The sequence below is a fragment of the Anastrepha ludens genome, chromosome 4 (genome assembly GCF_028408465.1).
Source record: "Anastrepha ludens isolate Willacy chromosome 4, idAnaLude1.1, whole genome shotgun sequence".
NCBI lineage: Eukaryota > Metazoa > Arthropoda > Insecta > Diptera > Tephritidae > Anastrepha > Anastrepha ludens.
Window position 1 is genome coordinate 88,810,802 of NC_071500.1, and position 24,618 is coordinate 88,835,419.

General features: G+C 39.2%; 1 protein-coding gene across 1 annotated transcript; it reads left to right on the forward strand.

Annotated features, from left to right (window-relative positions):
- The first annotated feature begins 1,039 nt into the window (after nt 1-1,039).
- LOC128861906 (uncharacterized) lies at nt 1,040-22,660 on the forward strand. Its single transcript, XM_054100284.1, has 3 exons — nt 1,040-1,091; nt 13,568-14,032; nt 22,584-22,660. The coding sequence occupies exons 1-3, from the start codon at nt 1,040-1,042 to the stop codon at nt 22,658-22,660; spliced, it is 594 nt and encodes a 197-aa protein (XP_053956259.1).
- The last annotated feature ends 1,958 nt before the right edge of the window (nt 22,661-24,618 follow it).

Consider the following 24,618-nt stretch of genomic DNA (forward strand, 5'->3'; position numbering starts at 1 on the left):
ATGGCTTTTTGTGCTCTCTACTGTATCACAGTAATTCATCTAAACCCAGTTCTTTTATTAAACTCAAGATAGAGCTGGGTTGAGCTGAGCCTATGTGCCTTTCTTCTGGATGCAATTGGTCGAGATGTCTCAACCTCCTCCGCGCTATACCGCTGCATTCAAGAAGAAAATGCATTGGAGTCTCCGGAGATTAGTCGTAGAAACGACAAGAGTCAGCGGGCCACATCCCAATCCTGTGCAGATGCCTGCACAATTTCCAATGAGCTCTGAAAATGCCGGTGAGTATTCTTTGTGGAATACTTGCAAGACACATCGAAAACAGACTATCTGATTCCCAAGTTATATCTGAAAAAAGCCTATAAAATAAGAATACCTGATACAAAGGATTGGAAGACCAGAGCCATATCACCCGTATTTTACTGACGGCTCAAGGATGGACAATGGCACTGGATTGGGAGTGTACTCGGAAAAATAATCCTTAAATTGTTCCTTCAGACTAGAGTCCCAGACGGGTGTAGCGTCTTCCAAGCAGAGATCTACACTATAGAAAAAGCAGCGAAGACGGTAAGACTAATAGGCTTACCTCCACCAAACCTTACCATTTTTGTAGATATTCAAGCAGCGATCAAGGCACTGGCCTCAGCGCACATCAATTCGAAATATGTTAAAGAATGAGGAAGTCGCTCTCGCTCATCCAACAATACAACACCACTCTTTGTTGAGTTCCCGGACACTCTGGAGTGGAGGGAAATGAAAGATCTGATGAGTGTGCAAGGAAAGGCTCTGAACTGGATCTTCAGCGAGTGGTAGAGGGCATTAGCATTCCTCTGAATGGACTATACACTGCGATTGACTTGAGCGTAATCGCGGAAACCAATAGAAGATGGTCTTTGACTTCTAACTGCAGGGTATCCAAAGCACTCTGGCCAAAACTAAATCTTAAAAGAACAAAATGTCTGCTTGGATTTAACAGATCAAATGCCAGCGTCCTCAAAGTGTTGTAACCGATCACTGCACTATTGGCACCTTAGCCAGTAAAATGGATGTACCTCACAATGACTTGCGCTGGAGTGGTGGAGATGAAGAAGAAAGTGAGTCGGTAGAACAACTCCTCTGTGAATGTGCTGCACTTCAAAGAAGCCGTGCCCAATATCTTGCCAATTATTATTTTTTTTTTGAAGACCTGACAAACTTGCAAAATGTCTCACTGAAATGACAAGTTACCTTCTTAAAAAGGTCTAAGTGACTTAAGCAACATAGTTAGGGGATGGAAATCAAATGCAGGTTTCACAATGGGCCTTAGGCCACCGAGGGTATCGTTTTAGACAAGCAAATTGGCTAACCATTTTCATTTTATCCGTAGGGAGGGTATGAGTTTTGCTAACCTCCCATAGTCTTAGTTCTTCACTCCTGAGCTTCTCCTTATTGGTGTGTTGTCCCATAGTACAGCAGGACTCGCCCACTATTAATAATATGCCGGTCGCAGCCTCTCTTGCCAATGTGTCCACTACTTTGTTCCCAGTTATACCCCTATGACCTGGGACCCACATAAAGAATCCTGGGACCCAAATTAGCCGAATGCGATTGTTCTTTCTTAACAAATTCAGTTTCTCAATATACTGAAGAATCAGTGAGGACTTAACCTCACAATATGGCAGAGCCTTACTAGAGACACCGTCTGATTGTCTCTGAGAATGACAATTCGCTCATTCCGGAGATTCCTGTCTAAGTTGATCTCTGCACATAGACAGATAGCATACACCTCCGCTTGGAAGATGCTTGTAAAACTACCCATCGACACAGAAACTACTCATTGGCACCAGCGCCTATGCCTTCTGGTGTCTTCTATCCATCTGTGTACCAGCGCGGGATAATTACATTCTTAGAGTTTCCTCGCAAATGTAGGTGTACTCCAGCTTGTCTTATCATCTTCGCCTTTTCGAATTAGTGACTTTAGTGATATTATCCCTGGGTAGCTGAGCAAATGAGGGCTTCAGACTCCCAGACTTTGAAGATTTTTATGAATATTCGAATTTTTGACGTACCATGGTGGGGCCTAAGAAATAAACCTGACTTGAGCTCATTGACAAACTCGAAATTTAGAACAAAAACTTTTTGGTTTTTAATCTTTGATTTGAACATCAAAAGGGAAACTCTAATATAGTCGTTTATAATTTTATCAAATATTTGCTATTTTAGTGTCTGCAGACTTTTATGTTCCTTTTATGCAGATTTTTTTTTAGGAAACCCCTGTTGAAATTTTACGAGAAATAATTTTGTGAAATATTTTAAACCTCCAGCGGCCTTGCATATGCATTGTTTTTAAGACTTCCCAAAAGAGGAGGCAAGAAGGTCATATTTTAATGAAGCTAAAGGAGTTTAAATGAGGAGCTTTTTCATTGCAGAAATACACTCGGAGGCTTGCCATTGCCTGCCGAGGGGCGACCGCTATTAGAAAAATGTTTTTATTAATTTTGCTTTCACCGAGATTCGAACCAACGACGGCGGCCGCCGTAGCCGAATGGGTTGGTGCGTGATTACTGTTCGGAATTCACAGAGAGGTCGTTGGTTCGAATCTCGGTGAAAGCAAAATTAATAAAAACATGTTTCTAATAGCGGTCGCCCCTCGGCAGGCAATGGTAAACCTCCGAGTGTATTTCTGCCATGAAAAAGCTCCTCATAAAAATATCAGCCGTTCGGAGTCGGCTTCCCTCCATTTGTTTAACAACATCACACCACAAATAGGAGGAGGAGTTCGGTCAAACACCTAACAGAAGTGTACGCGCCAATTATTTATTTATTTCAAAGGGGCTTAAATGGTATCGGTATGGGGCGAAACAATGTATGTGTGACCACAAGTTAACCAGTTCAACCTAACCTAAAGGATTTAAATATTCTACAGAAATATTACTCGTGAAACTTTGGAAGCTATGAAAGTACTTCTTTGAGATATCTTTTTTTCACTTTTTCGAAAAGCACTTAAATTAGGGCATAATTTATAATTTTTTTCAAGTTGTAGAAGAAATTTCAACTGGGAATATAAAATTTTATAATTTTTTTATAATTATTTTTTTTTGTGTAAAAAATTTTTTTAAAAATTATAATTTTTTATCATCATAATTTCTTTATAATTTTAATTTTTTTACAAATTTTTTATAAAAAAAATGCTTGTAAGACATTTATATTTTTTTATTAAAAGAATTATGATTTTTATAATATAATAAAAAACAATAATAATATATTTTTTAGAAAGAATTTTTTAAAAAATTATAACTTTTTTTATAAACATTCATTTTTTTTTTTAATTTAAAATAAAATAAAAAAAAAAGTTTAATAAAAAAAGTATGCTATTATATTATAAATTTATATATTTTTTTTTTATAATTTTCTTTTATAAAATTTTTTTTAAAAATAATATATAATATATTGTAATTTTTTTATAATACTTTTTTTTATAAAATTTTTTTTTGTAAATTATAATTTTATCATATTCATTTTTTTTTTGTAATAAAAATTGATAAATTTTATTTATTTTAATTTACTAAATAAAAAAATTATTATATATTTTTTTTACTAAATAAAAAAATGATTTTGAGTAATGGAAATCTTTATTTTGACCTTAATGCACTTCTCTGCTTGTCTGTTTGTATGCTGCAGCTGTCTTTTTCACAAGTGTCAAATGTGATTGACATACGACGCTATTTGCAAAAATTATAAATCTTACGATAGGGTGACCAATTTTACGCCACCTGTATATGATCCTAGTACTCTCATCCTCAATGGGTTTCATTCCGCCCCCAGTCAATGGCACTGAAATTCTTGAACTTTGTAATTTCTTTAAGTACCCAAAAGTATGCAGCCAACTCATTTTCGTGCTTATTGAGTGTCGCCTCCGACAAAAAAATATTAATCAACAAAGAGCCGTCAAGGGGTTGTCACAAATGTCACACAACCAATCAGCGTTTCGGGAAAAGAACTTCGCTATTTTTATTGCTGTTGATTAAACGTGTGGAGCGCATGTAAAATGTTTTATTTTAAGTGTTGTTTCTTATAGTTTTTTTTTTCATTAAAAGAAATTACTTTTGCAGCTGTCTCGCTTGTCTTTTTTGTGCTTGAACACTTTAAGACACTTCCGTTGGCCGCACTTTGCTGCATTTAATCCCATTGCATACAAGGCCATGACGGATCGCCAAATCACAAGCAACGCAACTTCTCAACTCAACATCAATTCGTTTAAGCTTCTCATTATTGTCAACATTGACCGCGATGCCCGCTTAATGAAGTCATCAACGCTCTAAGCGAGGTCTTCGAAATATTCTTTCTTGTATGCCCCACAGCGCCGCCCCAATTCAAATGCATATTTTAAGTTTGTGCGCTCAATTAAAGACTTGGATATTTCCAAGTGTGTCAAAAGTCAAATGCTTTTCACGCTTTCAAAAGCGCATACTGTAACCCGCAGTTGCCAACAAATGGACACATTTTTGTTTTTGTTATGGGATTCATCAAAAAATTCTGTGAAGGAATAGAAATAAAGGCATATGTGTGATTTTCTTGTTTTGCTGAAGATGAGTTTTAAAGGGCAAACTGCATTTTTATTAATTCATGTCGATTGCAATTTCTCTACAATAATAATCTGTCGATTTCCATCGCATAAACTTCATTCCATAGGAGAAAAGTTTAACTACTTTTTTTCGTCTTTTATAAAAGAGATAACAGTGGTTAAAAGAATAAGAACTAAATTTTGTTGTTGACGTTCTATGTGCCGAAGTGGAATAAAAAAAAATAAAAAAAAAATTAAAAAAAAAATAAAATAAAAAAACATTTTTTCAGTTTTCTGATTACTTGGTGATAATTTGGTTGTTCACAAGCAGCACCAGGCAAATAAGAAGCAAATAATATTCGATTTGTACAAAAAAGCCCGAAAAATATCAAAAATTTAGAAAGAAGTTGTTTTCTACACCAATGAGCTTCAACGAGTTACTTCGCAAATAATAGCAAATGAAAAGATTTCGCTACAAAATAAATTCTATTGTAACCATAAAAGGTCAGCTGAAAACCGTCTCCTTGCAATTAACTGACCAAATTTGTCACCACCCGTCAACCTGTTACCCGCTGTCTGGCTTCAATTCGGTTACGGGTCTTAAGCTTCCAAGCCAAATATGTAGGACAGCGAATCAATGTCGGGAAAACTAAATTCATGGAAATTAACAGCTTGCGCCAAAACGGATTCACAATTTAAAGAGAACCTATTGAAAACGTTAACAGTTTCACCTATCTCAGAAGCCAAATCACACAGGACGGCAGAGTAAAAAAAACGATATTGATGCCAGCACCAAAAAAGCCAAGGCAGCCTTTGCACGCCTCAAAAAGATCTGGTTTTTCAAACAGCTCGCAACGCGCACGAAACTAAGAATTTTTAATTTGTATATTAAATTCGTTGCTGTTGGCGTCTGTATCAGAGATGCGGAAGTTGCAAACATTCGTGAACCGATGCAGTAGAATCATCCTCCGTATCCGAACAGCTCCTTGATGGAAGCAGACAAAAGCCAATGGGCATTGAAACCAGGCAGTGAAAATGGAAATGGGTTAAAAAAGTGGTTGTAGCGTAGTACACATAACAGAAGTGAAACTTTCAAGGCAGACAAAGAAAGAGGGAGGTACCAGAGAGAGAATGAGAGAGAGAGAAAGAGAAAGAATATATATCTAAATAAATTCACAACATTTGCAGAGAATACAAATAGACAAAATTTACAAAATACGGAGAAGGGTCGACCGGTGTAGGTAAACACCGGACACAAACCGTGGCAAAAACGCGCACTATTCCGAGTGTTTATCACCCGCACAAACGCAGTGATTCCAGGACCGCAGCAACGGCAATACCAATAAATCCGACGCCGGAATGGATAGCACTTTATAGTACGCACAAGCACTAGCCAGCAAACGGAGATAAGCGCCAAAAAGTAAACACCAAAAAAATTGGAACCAAAAAACACCCCAAACAGTAGGCACCAAGGAAATATAACGCCAAAAGTAGGCACCAAAAATATATTGCCTACATGTTTGCACCAACAAACAAGCGCCAAAAAGTAGACAGTGTTATTTCTCTCTAGAAATTAGCAACGACAAGGAAAAACTCAGGAAAAAGAGCCTAAAGTGTATCTAAGATATATATAAGATATAGCTCTCTCTCTTCTTTTCCTCTGCGTTACATCTTTTTTCTCTCTCGCGGAACGAAAATACCCAAAACGTTGCATGGCCTTGAAATTTTACTCTCCATTCTCGCTCGTCCATCGACGCCTAAGAAGTTTCACTTCAAAAACTTGTATCAAAATTTTTCTTTCAAATAGAATATAACTTCCTCAAAAATCCCACAAAGCAATTTCCCTCTTTGTACTCTTTAATAAGCAAATCAGCGTTTCGTTTTTAACCAAATATTTATGTAAATCGACTTAAGCTTTTCTTGCATTTTCACCGCAGTTATATTTTATTGGATTTATGTGGCGTCCAAGCCAAATGTTCGCCCCTCACTTAGCAGCTGTTGTAATAATAATAAACGAGAGTTTTTTCCCGCACAATTTTCCTTTCTAGCGGCACATCACTGCTGGCATTGCTTTTCTCATCCGCGTGTGACTAATTGCTTTGAGTGGGCGACAACAACACTCAATTACGACGCTGTTTCACTATTCAATCGCCTCCATCACTCAACCGTTGAGTGAAGTGTTGAGTTGTGTATGAATCTCCGCATGGGCGGGGTTAGTGCCAGCCCGTGCATCAGTCAGTTTGTTTGTTAATCGGTCTATTTGTTGGTTCATTTAAGTTCGCTTTTTTTAGTTTTCCGGTGTTGACAAAGTTTATTGAATTGTCAACACTTAATAATAATTTCACACAAGTCCAAAGCCAACTCACACATCTTCAATACCTATAATGATTGTGTGTGTGTTTGTGTGTATGTCTCAGTGATGGTGATGGGGTTTGCTCAGCTCAGCCGCTTAATTGAGTAAACAGCAGCAGTGCTTTTTCGAGGGTGCTCAGCGGGAATGGCGCAAACAGTTCAGAGTCAAGTAATTCCATCAATCAACTATTCGTTTAATTTTTTTTCTCAAATGTAATTGCATTCAAGTTTGATTTCTTAACATTCATGGCAAAAAATTGAATTTTCAGCAATAAAATAACGGGAGATGCATATGTATATCCTTGGTGAGTTGAGAGTTCCAATAAAAATCCTGGAAAGATGCGATCAAAGATTTGAAGACGTTGTGTGAACGTATGAAACGTGGCACGCATATGAGAGTTCCTAAAATTTAAAAAGACTCTTCGAATAAATAATTCACGCCCAATGAATATCCTACGAGCGAGGCCAAGAACACTGCCCTGTGGTAGGTTAGGTTGAAGTGGTTGTCCATTGTGAGACACACACAGGTTCATGGCCCATTGGGATGCCGCGTAGGGACCTTGCCCTAAAGCCAGTGTGTACTTTTCAAACATTTTGTAAGATCCTTAATTCCGACAGAGCCAAGATCTTCTTGGGTAGACACCCAAAATGGCGAATTTACGTTCGGATAGCGCAGGACAATGACAGAGAAGGTGCGGGATCGTCTCTGCCTCTCCCTCGTCTAGACAACTTCTGCAGAAGTCATATGTTTGCACACCCATTCTCTGGGCGTGCCTACCAATTAGGCACTGAAGTCAGTGTGTTAAGACTTGGCTAATTTTTTCTTAGTAGAAGTTCCGTGCGTTTAGCATTGAGAGTCGGCCACAGCTGTCGGGCGATTCCGCAAGTGCTTCGTTGCTTCAGTACGCCATATTTCATTTACTACTCTTACAATTTCTTCGAGGATAAGTAGTTTACATATTTACAAGGGTATACCTACATATATCATTGTCTATGTACTCATCAGTCAATTTGGTCCCGATTTTCGGTAGCTCATCGACTCTGCAGGAGGTTGTCGACTGTTATGTAGGGGATTTTATCGCCGCCTGGCTATCAATGAAAATTTAGATATTATCTCCAGGCATCGCATCACACAGTACCAGTGTCACGGCTTTCATTATTGGCATCAGGTCAGCCTGAAATACATTACAGTAGTCGGAAAGCCGAAAACTGAAGGAAATCCCAAGATGCTCGGAAGGAAATCCCTCGAGCTTTGAGTCATCTGTGAACACATGGATAAACTCGCTCTGTCTTACCAAGTCCTGTTCCCACACCCAATTCCCTCGGGGGTAAGAGGGTCGAGAACGTTATAATGGCAAGTATAGGCGGGACTATGTAGTCCACCTATCGTGGAAGCCCGAACGTGCCATCCAGCTCAGTGCATCAACCTTATTGCCGCACTGTGCGCAATGTACCTTACCTGCAGGTCTACCGGAAGAAAGTTTAATATCGCATTCAGTGCTTTCGATGGTGTAGTTGACATTGCACCGGTTATAAGAGCAAATGCAAGTCTTTGGACCCTGTCAACTCTTTTAATGTTCACGACCTTCTCAAGGGCATTCCACCATATTGCAATTCCGTAGTAGAGAATAGGTCTAATTACTGCTGTGCACAACCAGTGCATCATTCTGGGTTTCAAACACAAATTTTTCCCAATGAGCCTTCCGCAGGAGTATAACGCCATTGTAGCTTTGCGTAATCTATCTGCGACTGTGAGCCCCAATTTAGCTTCCTATCCAGTACGAGTCCTAGATATTTAGCGCTTTCTGTTACTTTAAGGGGTTTTCCCCCTAAACATATTTATTTAAGAGCAGGTGTTTTATGTTTCCTGCTGAACAGTATCAGTTCCGTTTTTTTTGGATTTACTTCTAGTTCTTGACCTTTGCACCAAAGTGATAGTCTGTTGAGAGCTCTTTGTTGAAGATCAGACATTGTTGGAAGGTGTTTGCCCGGGATTGTTATTACAATATTTTAGCGAATCGACATATGAAATTATCTGTCCTGCGGTACTCCGGCTATAGAAGCGTAGTCATTGGATATAGCAGCGAATTTTCTTTCAAAAAGATGTGGTTTTCGAAACTTTTGGGTGTTTAGTGCCAGTAGTGCTTTGTTTCTATACGTAAGTCCATCCCTCAAGACTCGGTCGAATGTCTGTTCAACGTCCAGAAATATTGCTGTGCTCTTGAAGGCTCCCCATTGAAGATATGTCTAATGCTCAACTGCTACCGCCTTCTAAGACATCCTCCTGGTAAACTTAACTTTCTTTTTCGCAGAAATGAAGAAATGTAACACCTTTACAAGACACTCCCCATCAAACCACTACGGAGGCTGGAACTCTTGGAACAACATTGTTTGCGTCTTTAGAAGTTTCAGCATAGATTTTGTCGATTTGCCTATTGAAAACTTCTTCAACAGTGGAAATTTTCTTATCTGTGAAAAGAATATTTTCATGGTCATTGGCTGCGTGCCACCGAAGAAGCTGCTTACATCTGTAAATTTTCTTGCCTAATTTTCTTCTAGCGTGTTGTGAACTGGTCAACTTAGTTGAGCGACAGAAGGCTTTCATGTGGAGATCATCTCTAATTAGTCTTTACATGGATGTGATCGATACATTTATTTGGACATGATTGTCTGCTTTCTAAGAAGATTTTTGCGAATTCTTTCTCGAACGGCTTTTATGGATGCACTGGTGAGGACCACTACTTCTTTTTCTGTCTGTCACTTCAGCCGTTTGGGAAAAACGATTGATCGCGCGGTAAACAAACATTCTCGAAATATTAAGTTTTTTCAGCAATTCGTAAATCTCAATTGACTTTTACCACCCTTAGGTAATGCAATCACTGCAATGCGATTTTCCTTAGCTCCCAACTCCGTTGGTAACAAGCAAAATTTGCCACGAAACTGAATATAATTTATGAGTGGACACTGCATACAAAAAAAAGCACAGAATAACCGAACTTTTTTTCTGCGAATTTGTTATCGATGTATGCATTGTAAAATTTGTCACAAAATTTATAAACAAGACTAAGTACAAAAAAAAATTGTGGAACTTTCATAGGTTTCTACTTCGCTTCATTTATCGCATGCGATAAAATTAGACAATCTTTGTACGATACAACGAACTTGAGCATATCAATTGCAGCCTAAAACTATGCTACTCTTATGTCAATGCACATAAGAATATTTGTGGCTGGCAAAGATCATATAATATGAATACTCGTACATTAGAGAAAAAGCTGCTAAAGCAAAGCGAAGAGTAGCAGGGGACAGATAAAATATAATGCAAGATGGCGCAAAAATAATCACCCTATCGGAAGATTTATAATTTTGGCAACTGGCAACATATTTGAAGCTTGTGAGCTAGACAACTGCAATATACAAACAGACAAGCAACAACAAAAACAGTATTGTATTTAGCAAAATTTTTCATTTCTATGCTTTTGAGTCCTTTTTCTTTAGAATTTGCTCTGAAATAAAAAGTAGCTATTCCCAGAGGACGTCACGGATTTACTAGATTGTTCAGAAAGTTTTGCGGTTCAACAAGAGGAACATCATCTTTTGGTTTTATATGCACTCTATTATTCAGTATAGTCTCCCTGAACATCTAATCCAACGAGATTCCAATTTATGAATTCCATCCCTGCTTCCACAACTGTTATCACCTCATCATTTGGTGGATAAAACTTTCCACGCAAGAATTTTTTTAGGTTCAGCATCCCATATTTCTACTGTTATAATTGATGGCGAAAAGTCCTTATACACTTTCAAAATTCACTCATATATTTTCTTTGCTTTAAGCTATCAAAAAATAAAAACTCCATTTTTCGATTTTTTCCATTGCAGAAACTACTGTGACCCGACGATGCTAAATGGCTTGTAAACTAAGAATAAATTGACAGATTGAATTGAAACTTCACATACATAAGTTATCCAATCGCGCAACTTATTGAACAACCAGTATTAAGCAGCCGAAGATGGCTGACATTGGGTGAAAATTAGACATCTGACATCACCTTTATAATTGTTGCTGCATGGAAGCCACTAACTTTGATAAAAAATTACATAAAAATTCAAAAAAAAGGACATCAAAAATAGTTACAACTTGGTAATTCGTCGTGCTACTATTGTTTTGATCACTGCGATTTTGACCCTCATAGCTGTTTGCATTAGTTTGAGATTACCGGGCCCTCTTTCTGCAGATACCAAAATGGAGTCCTGGTAACGGACGTCCAGAGTCTGCTGATGATATGGAGAAGTCACTTCTACTACTAAAATAAGTGAAGTGAACACCCTCATTAATGGAGAAGTTGATCCAAGTAGTGCAGTTTCTGATGACGGGGTCGATGCTCCACCACCCGACTATGACGAGTTCTTGAGAAATATTACCCGACTTAAGAGTAACAAAGCTGCTGGTGCGGATGTTCTCTCGGCAGAGCCCTACAAGACCGAAGCTAAAAGAAAATGAAGATACTCATAGGCAAAATATGGTCGCATGAAAGCATGACCAGTGACTGGCATCTTAGCGTTATCCGTCCAATCCACAAGAACCAACCAACAATGGAACAAGCCTCCTCAGTATCACATACCAGGTATAGGACCAAGCGTACTTTGTGAAAGGCTGAAACCCCTCGTCAACAAACTGATTGGGCTTGTCAGTGTAGTTGGGGTGTAGGGCAGATCGCCTCCGCGTGGTGCACCCTGGGTAGCGCTAAATGATCTGCGGCCTCAACGGCCTCCTGAACGATGACGACCCCACCTCGCTTTTTCGGATTTGGACAAATTCTTTTTTCACACTACTTTTCGACTTTTCTGACCCCTGTGCTGGTAGTCGCGGCATTCTGTCACCTGAGTATGCTGAGGTGAAACTCAGCAGAAATGGCTGATGGGCTAATGACGTGGCTGCCCCCGTCCCGTTAAAACCCTGGCAGACCTCGGAGTACGTTCCAAATCCGTAGCCATTGGGTTGGCGGTGTAGGCGAGACGACTCCCGTCTTTGTGTCCGGTCTGGCTCTGAACGCATGCGTCAACCCTCGCATGGCCTCCCTGCTACGGCACAGACAACCATGGGACCATTTAAGGACGACTACACACTACGGGTTTGGATAGCGGCTTCGAGTGGGGACCCAACAACAACAACAATGAACAATAACAATAACAAAAACACAACAACAACAAACAATAACAATACAAAAACCCTGCAGAAAGCTTCAGGGGGTAGCGGGAGTTCGGAATCGAACCACAAAACCACCTCTCTCAGGACTGGAGGAGGAAAATCACCTGCCAAAAAACATACGCCCCGGGGGATAGTCTCTAGGGGGGGTAAGGCGTCGGAATCGACGTGTAGGGGGACACCGGGGGAAAGTCGGAACCGACTTTCTCCATAAATCCGGGGGTTAAAGGTGGGAACCCACTTTTGATAGGTAGCGGATCACAGACGGAACCGTCTGCGACTCCTAGAGCAGTGGCGCTGGTTGGGGTAGCCAGCACCAGCAAAGGACTTTCACTTAGCTTTCCGGGGACTTCGGGGGTATCTCTTCGAGGACCCTCCGTTAAGCCTAAACGGCAGCCTGGCCAGAGTAAGCGGTCCTTCTCTGACCTTCGTATGGCTACCCGGATTCTGGAGCGCTACGGTGACCAGAATGACCCTCAGTTATCTGAGAAGCATTCTCAGACGCTCGAATGGGCCAGGAAGGTGGTCAGAGGAGCAGAGGAGGGCAGCGGAAAGGGAATGGAAGCGAGTGCGCTACACCTGGGCTCGGGAGTAAAAAGGCAACGCTCCCAGGAGGAGGATGTCTCCCTAGAGAAGAGACCCAAGATTGGTGGTGGCCCACCAAAATCGTTTAGCGAAGTCGCTAAGCAGGCGGGCTCCATCATTCTCGGGGTGATGGACAGCGGTAGAGAAGACGGCGCTATCTCTACGGAGGAGTGGAAGAGGGTAGCGTTCGCCGTCTCTGCCGTATTCATGAAGGTGGTGAGGGAAAACCCTGGACCACCTCCAAGCTGTGAAAGTGCCGGATGGCACTACGGTTCCTACAAGAAAATCGTCTGCGATGACGAAAGGTCAGCCTCGATGTATAGGGCGGTAGTAGCCTTGGTGGGAGAGGTATGGGAGGGAGCCAAGCTGAAGGTAGTGGGCAGAAGGGATCTACCTGTGCGTCCGCGAGCACGTGTCTGGCTCCCCTCCGAACCCTCTGCTTCGAACGAGATGGAGGAAATCCTCCGCTAGTGTAACATTAAACTTCCCACGCACAACTGGAGGGTGGTTTAGGTGGAGAAGACTGAGGGATCCTACCGGCAAGCGCTGATTCTGCTGAATGCAGAGTCTCTCAGTCCTCTTGCTGAAGCAAAGGGGGTCATCAACTATGGCTTCGAGAAGGTAGTCCTTAAGGTATACCAAACCGATGCCAGAGGAGATGCCCCCGCACATCCGGAAGTGCTGGGAGAAGCAAGGCCCACAGTAGAGGAAGCTCCTGTGGACATGGAGGTAGATTCCGTCACGTCGGAGGGTGACAATGCTGATGACGTCCGCTCTTTACCGGGGTCCGTCATAAGCCTCGGGTCGTTCTTCGACAGGGCGGAGGAGGAGAGGCTTCTGGCCTCGGAGAGCGAGGACGCCGTCCTGGAGGTGATGGAGAGGATCCTGGAGGATGAATATTCTTCAGATAAATCTTCAGCACTCTAAGGCGGCGTCCGCCAACCTACTTATCCACCTTGAGCAAGATGAAGCTGATATAGTCCTGATTCAGGAGCCGTGGCTGAGCAGCAACGGCATTTCTGGGCTCAGGACGAAAAGCTACAAACTGGTGGCGTATAGCAGGACAGGTAAACCAAGATCCTGTATACTCATCAGGAGGGAACTTAACGCATTTATTTTGCATAATTTCAGCAATGAAGACATTGTGACGGTGAGTCTGGAGGGCCCGGCTGGAAAGCTGTGGCTGATGTCCGTATATATGGCACATGATGACGAGGTGGAATCACCTCCGGCGCTGCTAAGGGAAACCCTGGCTGAAGCAAAACGCAGGAAAATCGGCGTTATCATAGGCACTGACGCGAACTCCCATCACACCTGCTGGGGAAGTTCTAACATCAATGCACGAGGTGAGTCACTTTTTGATTATATTTTAATCGAGGGCTTGTTTATATGTAACAGGGGTAAGGACCCCACTTTTATTACCGCAGCCAGAAAAGAGGTGCTTGACCTTACTCTGGCTTCTTCCTCACTGATAAATCGAATCTCCCTAACCTAACCTAACCATCGATCAGATATTCACATTACGCCAAATCCTGGAGAAGACCTAAGGGACTACCTGCATGTCACCATATTTCGTCCGACTTTGCAGTATGACCTTAACAAATGCCACCAGCGTAGAGAGATCTTTCTGAACCATTTGAAACGAAGCAGTGCTATGACTGGGCGATTCTTTATGGAGAAAATTATTCGCGCCTCCAACATTGACATCTCCAACACTATTTTCCAAAAACGTGTCATGCTGCTCGTTGATGTTATCGAGATTGTAGGCATTAGTCAGTGGGCAGTTAGTGCAAATATCTCCAGGCTTGAAAAAGAATCCCGTCGAGTGGATCTTGGGGTAAAAGATGGTAAGGCAAAGTGCCTTGTGTCAACACCCAGAAAGTCTACCCGCATTGGATAGCAGGTTGCGATTGACAATTACAAGTTCGGCGTATTTAAGGACTTTACTGCCTAGGGTCCAGCATTAACACCGACAAAAATGTCAGCCAAAAGATCCAGCGAAGAAAAGCTATTCGTTACTTAACGGCAGACTAATCACCTACCCTGTTAGAAATTAAATAGATTAATGAAACCAATGCAAGACAAGTGCTGTCGAGGGAGTATACCGAGAGAGTGAACAAGGAAACCAAAAAAAAGAACAAAAAAAATAACTGCAATTGAAAAGCAGAGCCATCTCGAAAAAACGCTCTATCAATCACTCGTACTCTCGGTCTCACATTCTGGTGCTGAGTTCTGGATATTGACGAGCACCGATGGGCGGTTATTAGAAGCCTTCGAGAGAAAACTTCTACGCAAGATCTGTGGTCCAATTTGCATGAATGATGGATATCAAATAAGTTGGAACCACGAGCTGCACGAACTGTACGTCCACATCAAGGTAGTGAAGCTCGTTAAAATTCAGTGACTGCACTGGTTAAGCCACGTTATGCGAATGGACAATAACGCTCCAGGCAAAGAAGGTGGCTATTTTCGAAATGTACTGATGGAACTCGCGCGGACGTCCTCATCTACGTTGAAAGGACCAAGTCGACGTCGACCTAACCGCGCTTGGTATTTCTAACTGGCGTCGACGCGCGCAATGCAGAGGCGATTGGCGCAACGTTTTGGTAGTGGTCGAGACCGGCCATCGGTTATGGTTGGCAGCTAAGTAAGTAAATTTGTGATTATTTTAAATGTTATTATTTTAAGGTCTCTTTCGCTAAAAATTTCACATTCTCATCTATCTCAACTTCTTTGTGTGCACACACATTCGTGTTTTGTAACTGATTAATTAAAATAATCTCCAATTTTATACCACCGGCACTTGCGGCAACAACTTTGTCATTCCCCTTTGCCAGCCACTCACACGTAACTGTACATCAAAAGTTTGCGTTCATCTTCCATATGGTTCAACTGTGGTTGTTTGGCCCAATAACAAGAGTCATTAGTTCCCTTACACAAACAAAAAATACAAAAATAAAAATAAAAAAATAAAGCAAGGACACTCTAAAAGCACAAATCAAAGGATTTATTTGTAGATGAAACACATTGATGACAAATCACAAACGAGTACACAAAAGAACTTCACAATTACACGCCGGTAGTCAAAGTAGGCGAAAAAGTTTTCGAAAAAGTGGGTGAGCAAATATGTAGGCAAATGTGAAAAAGCCATTGTCCCTTTACGTGTTTGTGCTTGCTTTCCCATTTTGCAGCTTACAACATACTTTTATTCTGTGCAACTTTATAGTGCAATGCCTACGCAATATGCAACAACAATGGATTTATTTTCTTTAATTTTTTTAATTTATTTTTATTAATTTTTTTTTACATTTATTTTTTTATTACTTTTTTTTATTTTTTAATTTCTTTTTTTTACATATTTTTTAATTTTTTTCATGTTTTTTTTTATTTATTTTCTTTTTTTTATTTCTTTTCCATAAACACTAGTAGCCATATTTTTGTGCTAATTATTGTACTTTTTTATTTCTTCCCTTCTTTTTTCGAACTAATAGATACACTTGAAAGTATGAAATGCACTCAAACGCAGCTTACGTCCCTTCTTCTTTGTAGCAACAGCTGCCACAGCCGTTGACTTCAAGTACAGTTTCATGTTGATTGTGCATACAGCGATTGGGTGGGTAAGCAAGTTGCATTGCGCTCACTACTGGGGTCGTCTTACCGCAGCACTAAAATCGTCCACAACTGCATTGCGGTGCATTGCCTGCATTTCCACTGCGTATGCCCGCACGTTTGCGTAGCCTGGGTGCTTAGCACTTTTTGACTGCAGTTGATTTTCACTTAGCTTTCACTCGCTGTCTCCCACCACTTTCACTTGCCAGTGCATGGCTCTTGCGCCTTTGTCTTTGACTGCCATCGTCGGCCTTTTTTCGCTTTATAGTCTCATTCATCCATGCCTTTATATGTCCTTCATGCGCGCTCATGTTGTTGGTTTCTTCAAAGTATCCTTGCCGTTGTCGGTGCTGCACTTACGCGCCTACATGCCTGCGCTTCAAGAGACAATTGCGTGTAGGTATAAACTACTACCCGATTTGGCTTGCCCACCTGCTACATTGATAGGCGTTTTTTCTTTTTATTTCATTCATTTTGTTTTTTTTTCCTGACTTCATTTTTTTCTTTTTATCTCATTTTATTCTTTGCCCTGCATGCGTTGTTATTTCTCTTCACTCTTCACTCTTCACTCTTACACTTTTCTACTTTAATGCACCCTCTTTTCCATTACACTCTTCTCTGCTTTGTGCCCCTTTGGCACTGCACCTCTTGCTTTATGCAGTTTTCATTATTATTCTTCCTTTTGTTTTTGTTATCCTTGTGTATGCAAATCCAGCTAGTTGAGTCTATTAATTGCACTGCACTTGCTTTGATCTTGCGCTCAACCTACTCCCCCTGTTCGATTTTTCTTTTCTTTCCGCTGTTATTGACTTCCTTTCGCATTCTTTGCCATGGGTTCTTTTCTGTTTTTCCGGTTTTATGCCCGCCAAAAATCATCATGTGGGCTATAAAAGAACTTACACAGTACTTAAAAACAATGAGCGCCGTATATTGGCCTCATTGAAGTTTAATTGGTGAAACACAGATTTTCTCTTTAATTAAAATTATGCTGGCATATGCTGAAAATTACCAGCTGAACGAAATAATGCAGCCGGTAGCAACTCAGTTCATTTTGTAGCGATGTTTGCTGGGAAAAGAAAGAATATTGAGATGAAAACAATTATTTTAACGAGTGAAAAAATATGTGAACGTAATCAGTTTTTGGTTGGCGAGTGAGGTGGATATTTTGAAATAAATATGAGTGATATTTTTTGACTTACTTAGTTCCGGTTAGGCTACGAAAAATATTATTTTTTAGTGCCCGCTAAGCTTATCCCGACTCTCTTTCGCTTGGTTGAGAAACGTAGTAAGATGAAGTGAAGAGATTGCGCCTTATGTGCCACAATGAGCAAACAAACCTGTTAGGGATGAGTGAATGTTAAGCTATCTGTCGCATTACCTAGGTAGGTAGGTAGGTGGGATGACTGTCGCAATGACACACTTAGACCTTTCATATGTCCATTGGGATACCATGGGAACTTATCCTTACCCTATGGGTTCCTTTTCAAACCATTCGGTAGCAAAGCTTCGTTAGTTTTAGATGCGCTTTGTCTGCTACACCAATTAAAAATGCCATGACAAGAGTGCGGAGCCTCCTTGTTGCAAAGCTTTCATACTCACATAAAACCTGTCTGACTGTTTCCTCTTCTTCTGTATTTATACAGTTTCTACAGAAATCGAAGTACGGGAGTCCTAACCTTCTAGCGTGGTTGCCTATCAGACAATGACCAGTTAATACCCCTATTATTTTTCTTATAGCTTCTCTGTTAATTCTTAACAAGATTTTCGATCGACCGCTGTTCCATTTCGGTCATGTCTGTCTGCTCAGTTCTCTTCTTGTGAGGTTTTGCCAGCTTGATTTTCCTTTTTGATGATTTCCCTGTCTATAAGTAATTTACAAAAGGCTATAGGCATGGGTATCAACGTCTTATCCACTTGGAGGTCGAACGTTGTACCGGTGGCCTGGCACCCAAATAAGGTGCACTTTGTAGCGCTTAGACACGTCATTTAGAAGTTCATTCTAAGACTGTTTTTGACGAGTGTGTTTTAGATTCAAGCGCTTTTATTGTCGCGTGACTGTACGAGTATATAAAGACTTCATTTGTGGATACTACTCTCGTTTTTATTACCGTAAGTCCCTCTTTTATGGCAGTGACTTCCGCCTGAAATACACTGCAATGATCAGGTCGGCAAATGATCGGCTAACTCCGAGCTTATCGGAGTAAACCCCTCCACCAGCTTTATTGTCTAGTTTTGAGCCATCTGTTTAGATGTTTATATCATATTCGTAAATAATAATTCCATTATCCCATTTCTCTTTGGAAGGAAATGCTGTGACGAAGGATTTATCTAAGTTGATATTCTTGGTCTTACAGAAATCCGTTGTCACCGTCGCATTACATAACACATGAGCTCAGTCACGGTTCAAACAATGTTTTTTTGTTCAAAATTACTCGTAGCTTTATTCATCAATGCAATTTCTATCAAGAACAACGCAATCAACGCCGCTCTAACATTTAAATACCACCTCTGTAGAACGGTTTATCTTTTGCCTCAAAAGCGGCCTCAGTATCAGCGATAACCTCTTCATTCGAGCGACATTTCTCACCGTCGAGCATTTTTTAGGTCTGCGACCAGCCACTAGTCGCTGGGAGCCAAATTTGGCAAATTCCGTGGATGTGGGCGCGATTAAAAGTTCAATTCATGTAGTTTTGTCATTGTTTTGATGAAATAAAAACTTTTTCTTTGCCATATTCGGACGTTTCTTTGCATTTTTGGGCTTCAAGCGCTCTAATAAAGCTAAATAATATTTACTGTTGATGGTATTTCCCTCTCAAGATAGTCGATGAATTTTACACCACTCACATCTCAAAATTCCGAGATCATAACCTTTGCAGCCGATTGTTGTGCTTTCGGACGCTTTGGACGAGGTTCACCAGTTGCTATACACTCAGATGACGATCGTTTTGATTCCGAAGTGAAGTGATGAATTCATTTTATATCCATTGTCACATATCGATGCAAACATTCCGGTTCATTACGATTAGACATGGCCAAACTCTGCTCAGAATCATCAACACGTTCTTGTTTTTGGTCAACACTGAGCAAACGCGACACCGACTTTGAACAGAGCTTTCGCATAGTCAAATGCTCATGCAATATAAAGCCAACAATTCTTTTGATATCTCTACGATGTCAGCTAACGCACGCAACTTCACTTTTCGGTCATTCAAAATGATTTGATGGATTTTTTTACTGTCTTCTGGTGTTACCGGCTCATTTGGCCGTCCACTGTGTTGTGCATCATCGGTGGATCTACGACCGCGGTTAAAGTTTATTTTGTTGTTGTTTTTAATGGAGCGGAATACCCAAAATACTTTCAAGTCATTGCTTCGCTTGAACGGTATTTTTGCGCATCAAGAAGCAGTGTACAATTAAAGCACGAAATTCTTTTTGATCCATTGTTTTGAAAATAATAAAAGTAGGCCACTCTTAGCACAATAACTCTCGAACTAATGAATAGAATATTATGAAATTTTAATAGCTGTCTTTTTGAGGTTAGTACAAACTGAAAAAGAGGTGAACGCAATAAAGCCTTTGAATCGCTTTCCACTCTAACACTAACACCCTTTTCAACTTTTCCAACGACTCCTTTACTTTAGAACCCGATATGAAGACATTAGGAGTAATTGGGACTATCGACGGCGTATAGCCTTCATATGCTTCATGGGAGACGGTTCTACCCAGATGTTATACTTTTGTAGTACCCGAGTAGAATTTAGCCGAGGTGTGTCGCATATCATTGGTGTGATGGCCCCTTTGGGATGTTTCTGGCATTTTGACTTAAACCTCCTCGAAAAAAACACTACAACTACTCGTATCACTCTTCCTTTGGCACATAGTTCTTCCCAGGAACCATAGGAAATGTTAGTAATCACTCTTCTTATTTGCCATTTCTGACCGTTTCTGATTAATACTCTACCTTATATCTCTAACGGGTCGATGCGGTAGGAATTGGGTTTCTGGCTCACTGTGAACAATTTCAGGACGATGATTCCCTTCATCTAACGCACAGCAAAACCTTCTTGCCTGTTAATACGGGGTTATCAAAAGTTTGGCCCGGGTCATCCCGATTTGTCTACTCAAACTTTAGTTGTCGTTTGTAACCACTTTTCCAACAGCTGTTATCATTCGTTTCAAAAATGGGTGGCCTTCATTATGTTGCATCAAAAAGAGGCATACATAAGTCAATTCGATTCAAAAGATTATTTTGCATCAACTGGCGTGGTCTCCAAATATCGAGCTTTTTCGTGAAACCAGTCTGGTCGCAAGCAATTTTCTGGCTTATCTTTGGCAATTAAAAAAGTGCTCAAATGTCGGTCCGACTCCACGATTTCCATGATTTTATCGAACGAGTCTCATATTCGACGTTCCTACTACCAGAACGGATTAGTTGGGACCTCCGCTTTATTATTGCATTCTATTGCAAGGTTCCTGCAATGGATTATAATAGATAGGGCTATGAAATAAACATACGTATTTGGGTGATTTGAAAATTAACGTCTGATTTTATTTTAGAGGGAGTTAACATTTGCACCCTTTTACACATTCTTTTGATGAATTGATATAAGAAACCACTTGATTGGGCAACAGATTATAATGGAGGGGAGCAAAAAAGTTTATGCGACCCTTACAATTTATATAATGTATGTATATAATGTGTTGGGCAGTTCTTTTGTGAAAAATTTCAACTCTTTTTGTTGCTCTTTTTTCAGTCAGTGAAAAAATTCACCTCGCCTAAAAGATGGAATTAACTTGTGATGATTTTCATGCGATTATTTGTTATTTTCGACGAGGATTATCGAGACAGGAGTTGTTCAACTCACTTCTGCTTCTGACGTTGAAGCACCACACTTAGTCAATATGAAACGCTGGTACAATGAGCGTAAATACTTGTAGGATGATTTCGTGAAGACGGTCCAAAAATGGATGTTGTACCAGAAACAATCGATGCTTCGACTGATAAAACAAGATCGTCATGTGACATATCGTTAGATAGAGGAACTTTTGGGCATTAGTGGTACCAGGATACATTCAATACTGCATGAACATTTGGTTGCCAAGAAGATTTATAATTTCATAATTTAATAATTGCCCAAAAAAGTACTCGTGTCGATTGATATAAAAACATTGTCAATAAATTTGGCCACGATGGCTCAAGGAGCATCATAACAGGTGACAAATCTTCGATCTAAGTTTATGAGTCGGAAACGAAACTGCAATCGACAGTCTAAATGTTCCAAGACGAGCTGTATCCAAACAAAATTGTTTGTGGAAGTAACAACTTAAAGCAAATGGTAGGTCGCCTGTTTTTTCGGAAAATCTATTCATGTCGCCACGGTAGCACTAGAGGAAATTAAAAGAAAATCAATTCGGAGTGGTGCACAACCAATTGTTTGGCAGAAGCTTTCGGAGAAATAAGAGAAATCAACCGCCGCAGATGAATCGTCCTTTACCAAGGCAATGCGAGCGCTTACGTATCGGCTCACACAAGAAAGTTTTTTCGCACTCAAAAGATTGAATTAATGGGTTATCCGCCTAACAGTCCTGATTTGGCACCTAATGATTTCTCTTCGGTCCCGAACATGAAAAATAAAATAATAGGTTTTGCAATCCCTGAAGAAGCTATTGAAGCCTGTAAACAGCTCCTTCTGGAGGTATACACTTCTGAGTGGTAAAAGTGTTTTGAAAATTGGTTCAAGCGAATGTAGACTTGTATTGACCTCCAACAGGAATATTTTGAAAAGCATTGTGAATAAGTAATAATATATAAATTTTATAAAAAATAAATAAAAATAAATAAATATCATTAAAAAATATCGAAAAAAAATGAAAAACATTGCGTTTATCCACTGCTGTCGTTGCTGTCAAGAAGCTCATCTATTGATTTGAAACATATTTGGGGGAGCAAGCGCATGGCAATGCGCCTCCTAAATTCAGCAAAGGTATGAGTCATAAGTTTATTTATGGAGCTGCCTCCAAATGCGAGTCCTTGTAACCTTTGATCATCTAGTTGCTACCTTTCCTTTTTTTTCAATAAAAAAGAGAAAATAGAAAAAATTATAATTTTGTGAAAAGCAGAAAAGCGCGGCAAAATCCAAAGAGAAAGTTGAGTTCAACGCATTTTGGAGTGCTGCGCGCAATACCAACTCTTAACTGATTTGGTGCAGAGTGCTTTAGGAAAACTACACACACACACACGCACACTTATGAAAATGATTACATTTATAAATGCAAATATGTATTCAGATCTGGAGAAACGAGTGCAGCGGAATGCACGCAACAGCTTCCCGTGTAAACAAATAAAAGAGTACGCACAGGAATGAGTTGAAGAAAGTCAGAAGGAAAGTAAGCAAAGCGAAGTGAAGATATGTGAATGAAAGAAAGCTTAACTTTAGCGGCAAAGTAATATTTCGAGCGGAACGCGGCGGCAATGCGAAGAAAGCCTTGCAAGTACTCGCCCACACACATACGCATCCACACATACTTACGTATGTGAAATATCAAAGGGATCCGTGCACATTTAGTGCGCGACTTATTATAAAATGCAAACGATGAAAGCACCACAGAATATGTAAAGACATACGGCATACCAGCATAGGCGAGTGTGCAGTGCAACACAAAAATGCATTACTTTGGTTGCAATTGCAATAGGAAAGCGCATTTGGCATGTTGCATGCAGCAGGTGCTTAGCAGTGAAGTTGCATTGCAGTTGTTTGTCGTTGTTAGGGAAAAATGGTTGCGCACAAAGCCAGCCATGAATGCAACTGCCACGCATCCTTGTAAGTACGTGCAACGGCCGTTGTATGCATGCCAAAGCGCGCGAAAATCCTTTTTGATGCATGCCGCGGCATGCGCTTTGACAGGCCAAAGTGAATAAAAGAGAGGGCATGGTTGAGTGAGAACGACAGACAGGGATGGGTGGTGTTTTGACATTTTTGATGGTTAGGGTTGTTGAACAAAGCCGCTTGACATATTCTCAAGTGGTTATCTTCTGCATACGTAATTCCTTTACTGCAAGTTGGAAAAATGCAGGTTGCTGGCGATGATGTGAAGCACTAAAAAAAAATAATAAAAAATTAGAAATAATAAGAAAACTAAAAATTAAAAAAAATTTAACAGCATTAAAAAATAATAACAAAATTAAAAAAAAAAAACAGAAATTAAAAAGATATAAAAACTAAATACATTTTAATTAAGCAATTAAAAAAATAAGAAAATTAAAAAAAATTTAATAAAAAGGCGATAAAAATAAAAAAAGCTAAAATTATAAAAAAAAACAACAAATTAAGAAATAATATATTAACAAAAAATTCAAAAATCAAAAAGAAAAAAGAAAGAAGAATCTATTCAATAATTCAAAAATAAATTAGAAAAAAATAAAAATATAATAATAAAATGTTAAATTAAAAAACAAAAAAATTAAAACATAAATAATACTGTCAACTTGAGAATAACAAAAAATAAGAATATTAAAAAAATTAAAAAAAGGTTCAAAATTTAAAAAATTAAAAACAAACTAAATAAATTTCAATAAAGCAATTTAAAAAATTAAAAATTCAGTAAAAAAACTTGAGAATAGCAGAAAATACGAAAACTAAAAATTAAACAATAAAAAAGAAACAAATCAAAAAATTCAATTAAACAATTAAAAAAATTTAAAAAAATAAAAAACAAAAATAGTTATAAAATTAATAAAAATTTATAGTACTGTCAAATTGAGAATAACAAAAAATAAGCTAATCTAAAAACAAAAAAAAAAATATAAAAAAAATATTTGTTTAATAAAGAAAAAAAATTCAATTAAAAATTAAAAAAATAAGAAATAAAAAAAAATTGTAATTAAATAAAATAAAAATTAAAGAATTAAATAATATAGTAAAAAAAAATTCAAATAAAAAATTAAAAAAGAGAAAATAATAAAAACAAAATAAATTTTAATTAAGCAATTTAAAAAATAGGAGAAATAATATATTATAAAAAAATTTTTTTTTTTTTTTTATATCTCCCCTTTATTTATTACAGTCTGTTATATGTTCACAATATGTAATTTTTGTACAATTAGGGTCTATTATGTTCTTTTACCAATGTAAGAAGAATCTGTTATTATTATTATTGTTTTTTGTGATTACGCTGTAAATCTTATAGTTAGATCAGTCGGTGTGAGTCGCTTTAATCTTCGTTTGATATTTTCTGCCGGTGCTATTTTACGCATTTCTTCGTTTTGGTGGACTGACAGTCACTGTATATGCTTAGTGCTACATTTTGTGATTAATAAAACAAG

Bases quoted from the DNA above. Each gene is read 5' to 3' on its own strand.
- LOC128861906 (XM_054100284.1), top strand. From the start codon at position 1,040: ATGGATGTACCTCACAATGACTTGCGCTGGAGTGGTGGAGATGAAGAA. The intron at 1,092-13,567 runs GTGAGTCGGTAG...GGTGATGGAGAG, and splicing joins TGGTGGAGATGAAGAAGAAA to GATCCTGGAGGATGAATATT. The intron at 14,033-22,583 runs GTGAGTCACTTT...ATATGTATTCAG, and splicing joins TTCTAACATCAATGCACGAG to ATCTGGAGAAACGAGTGCAG.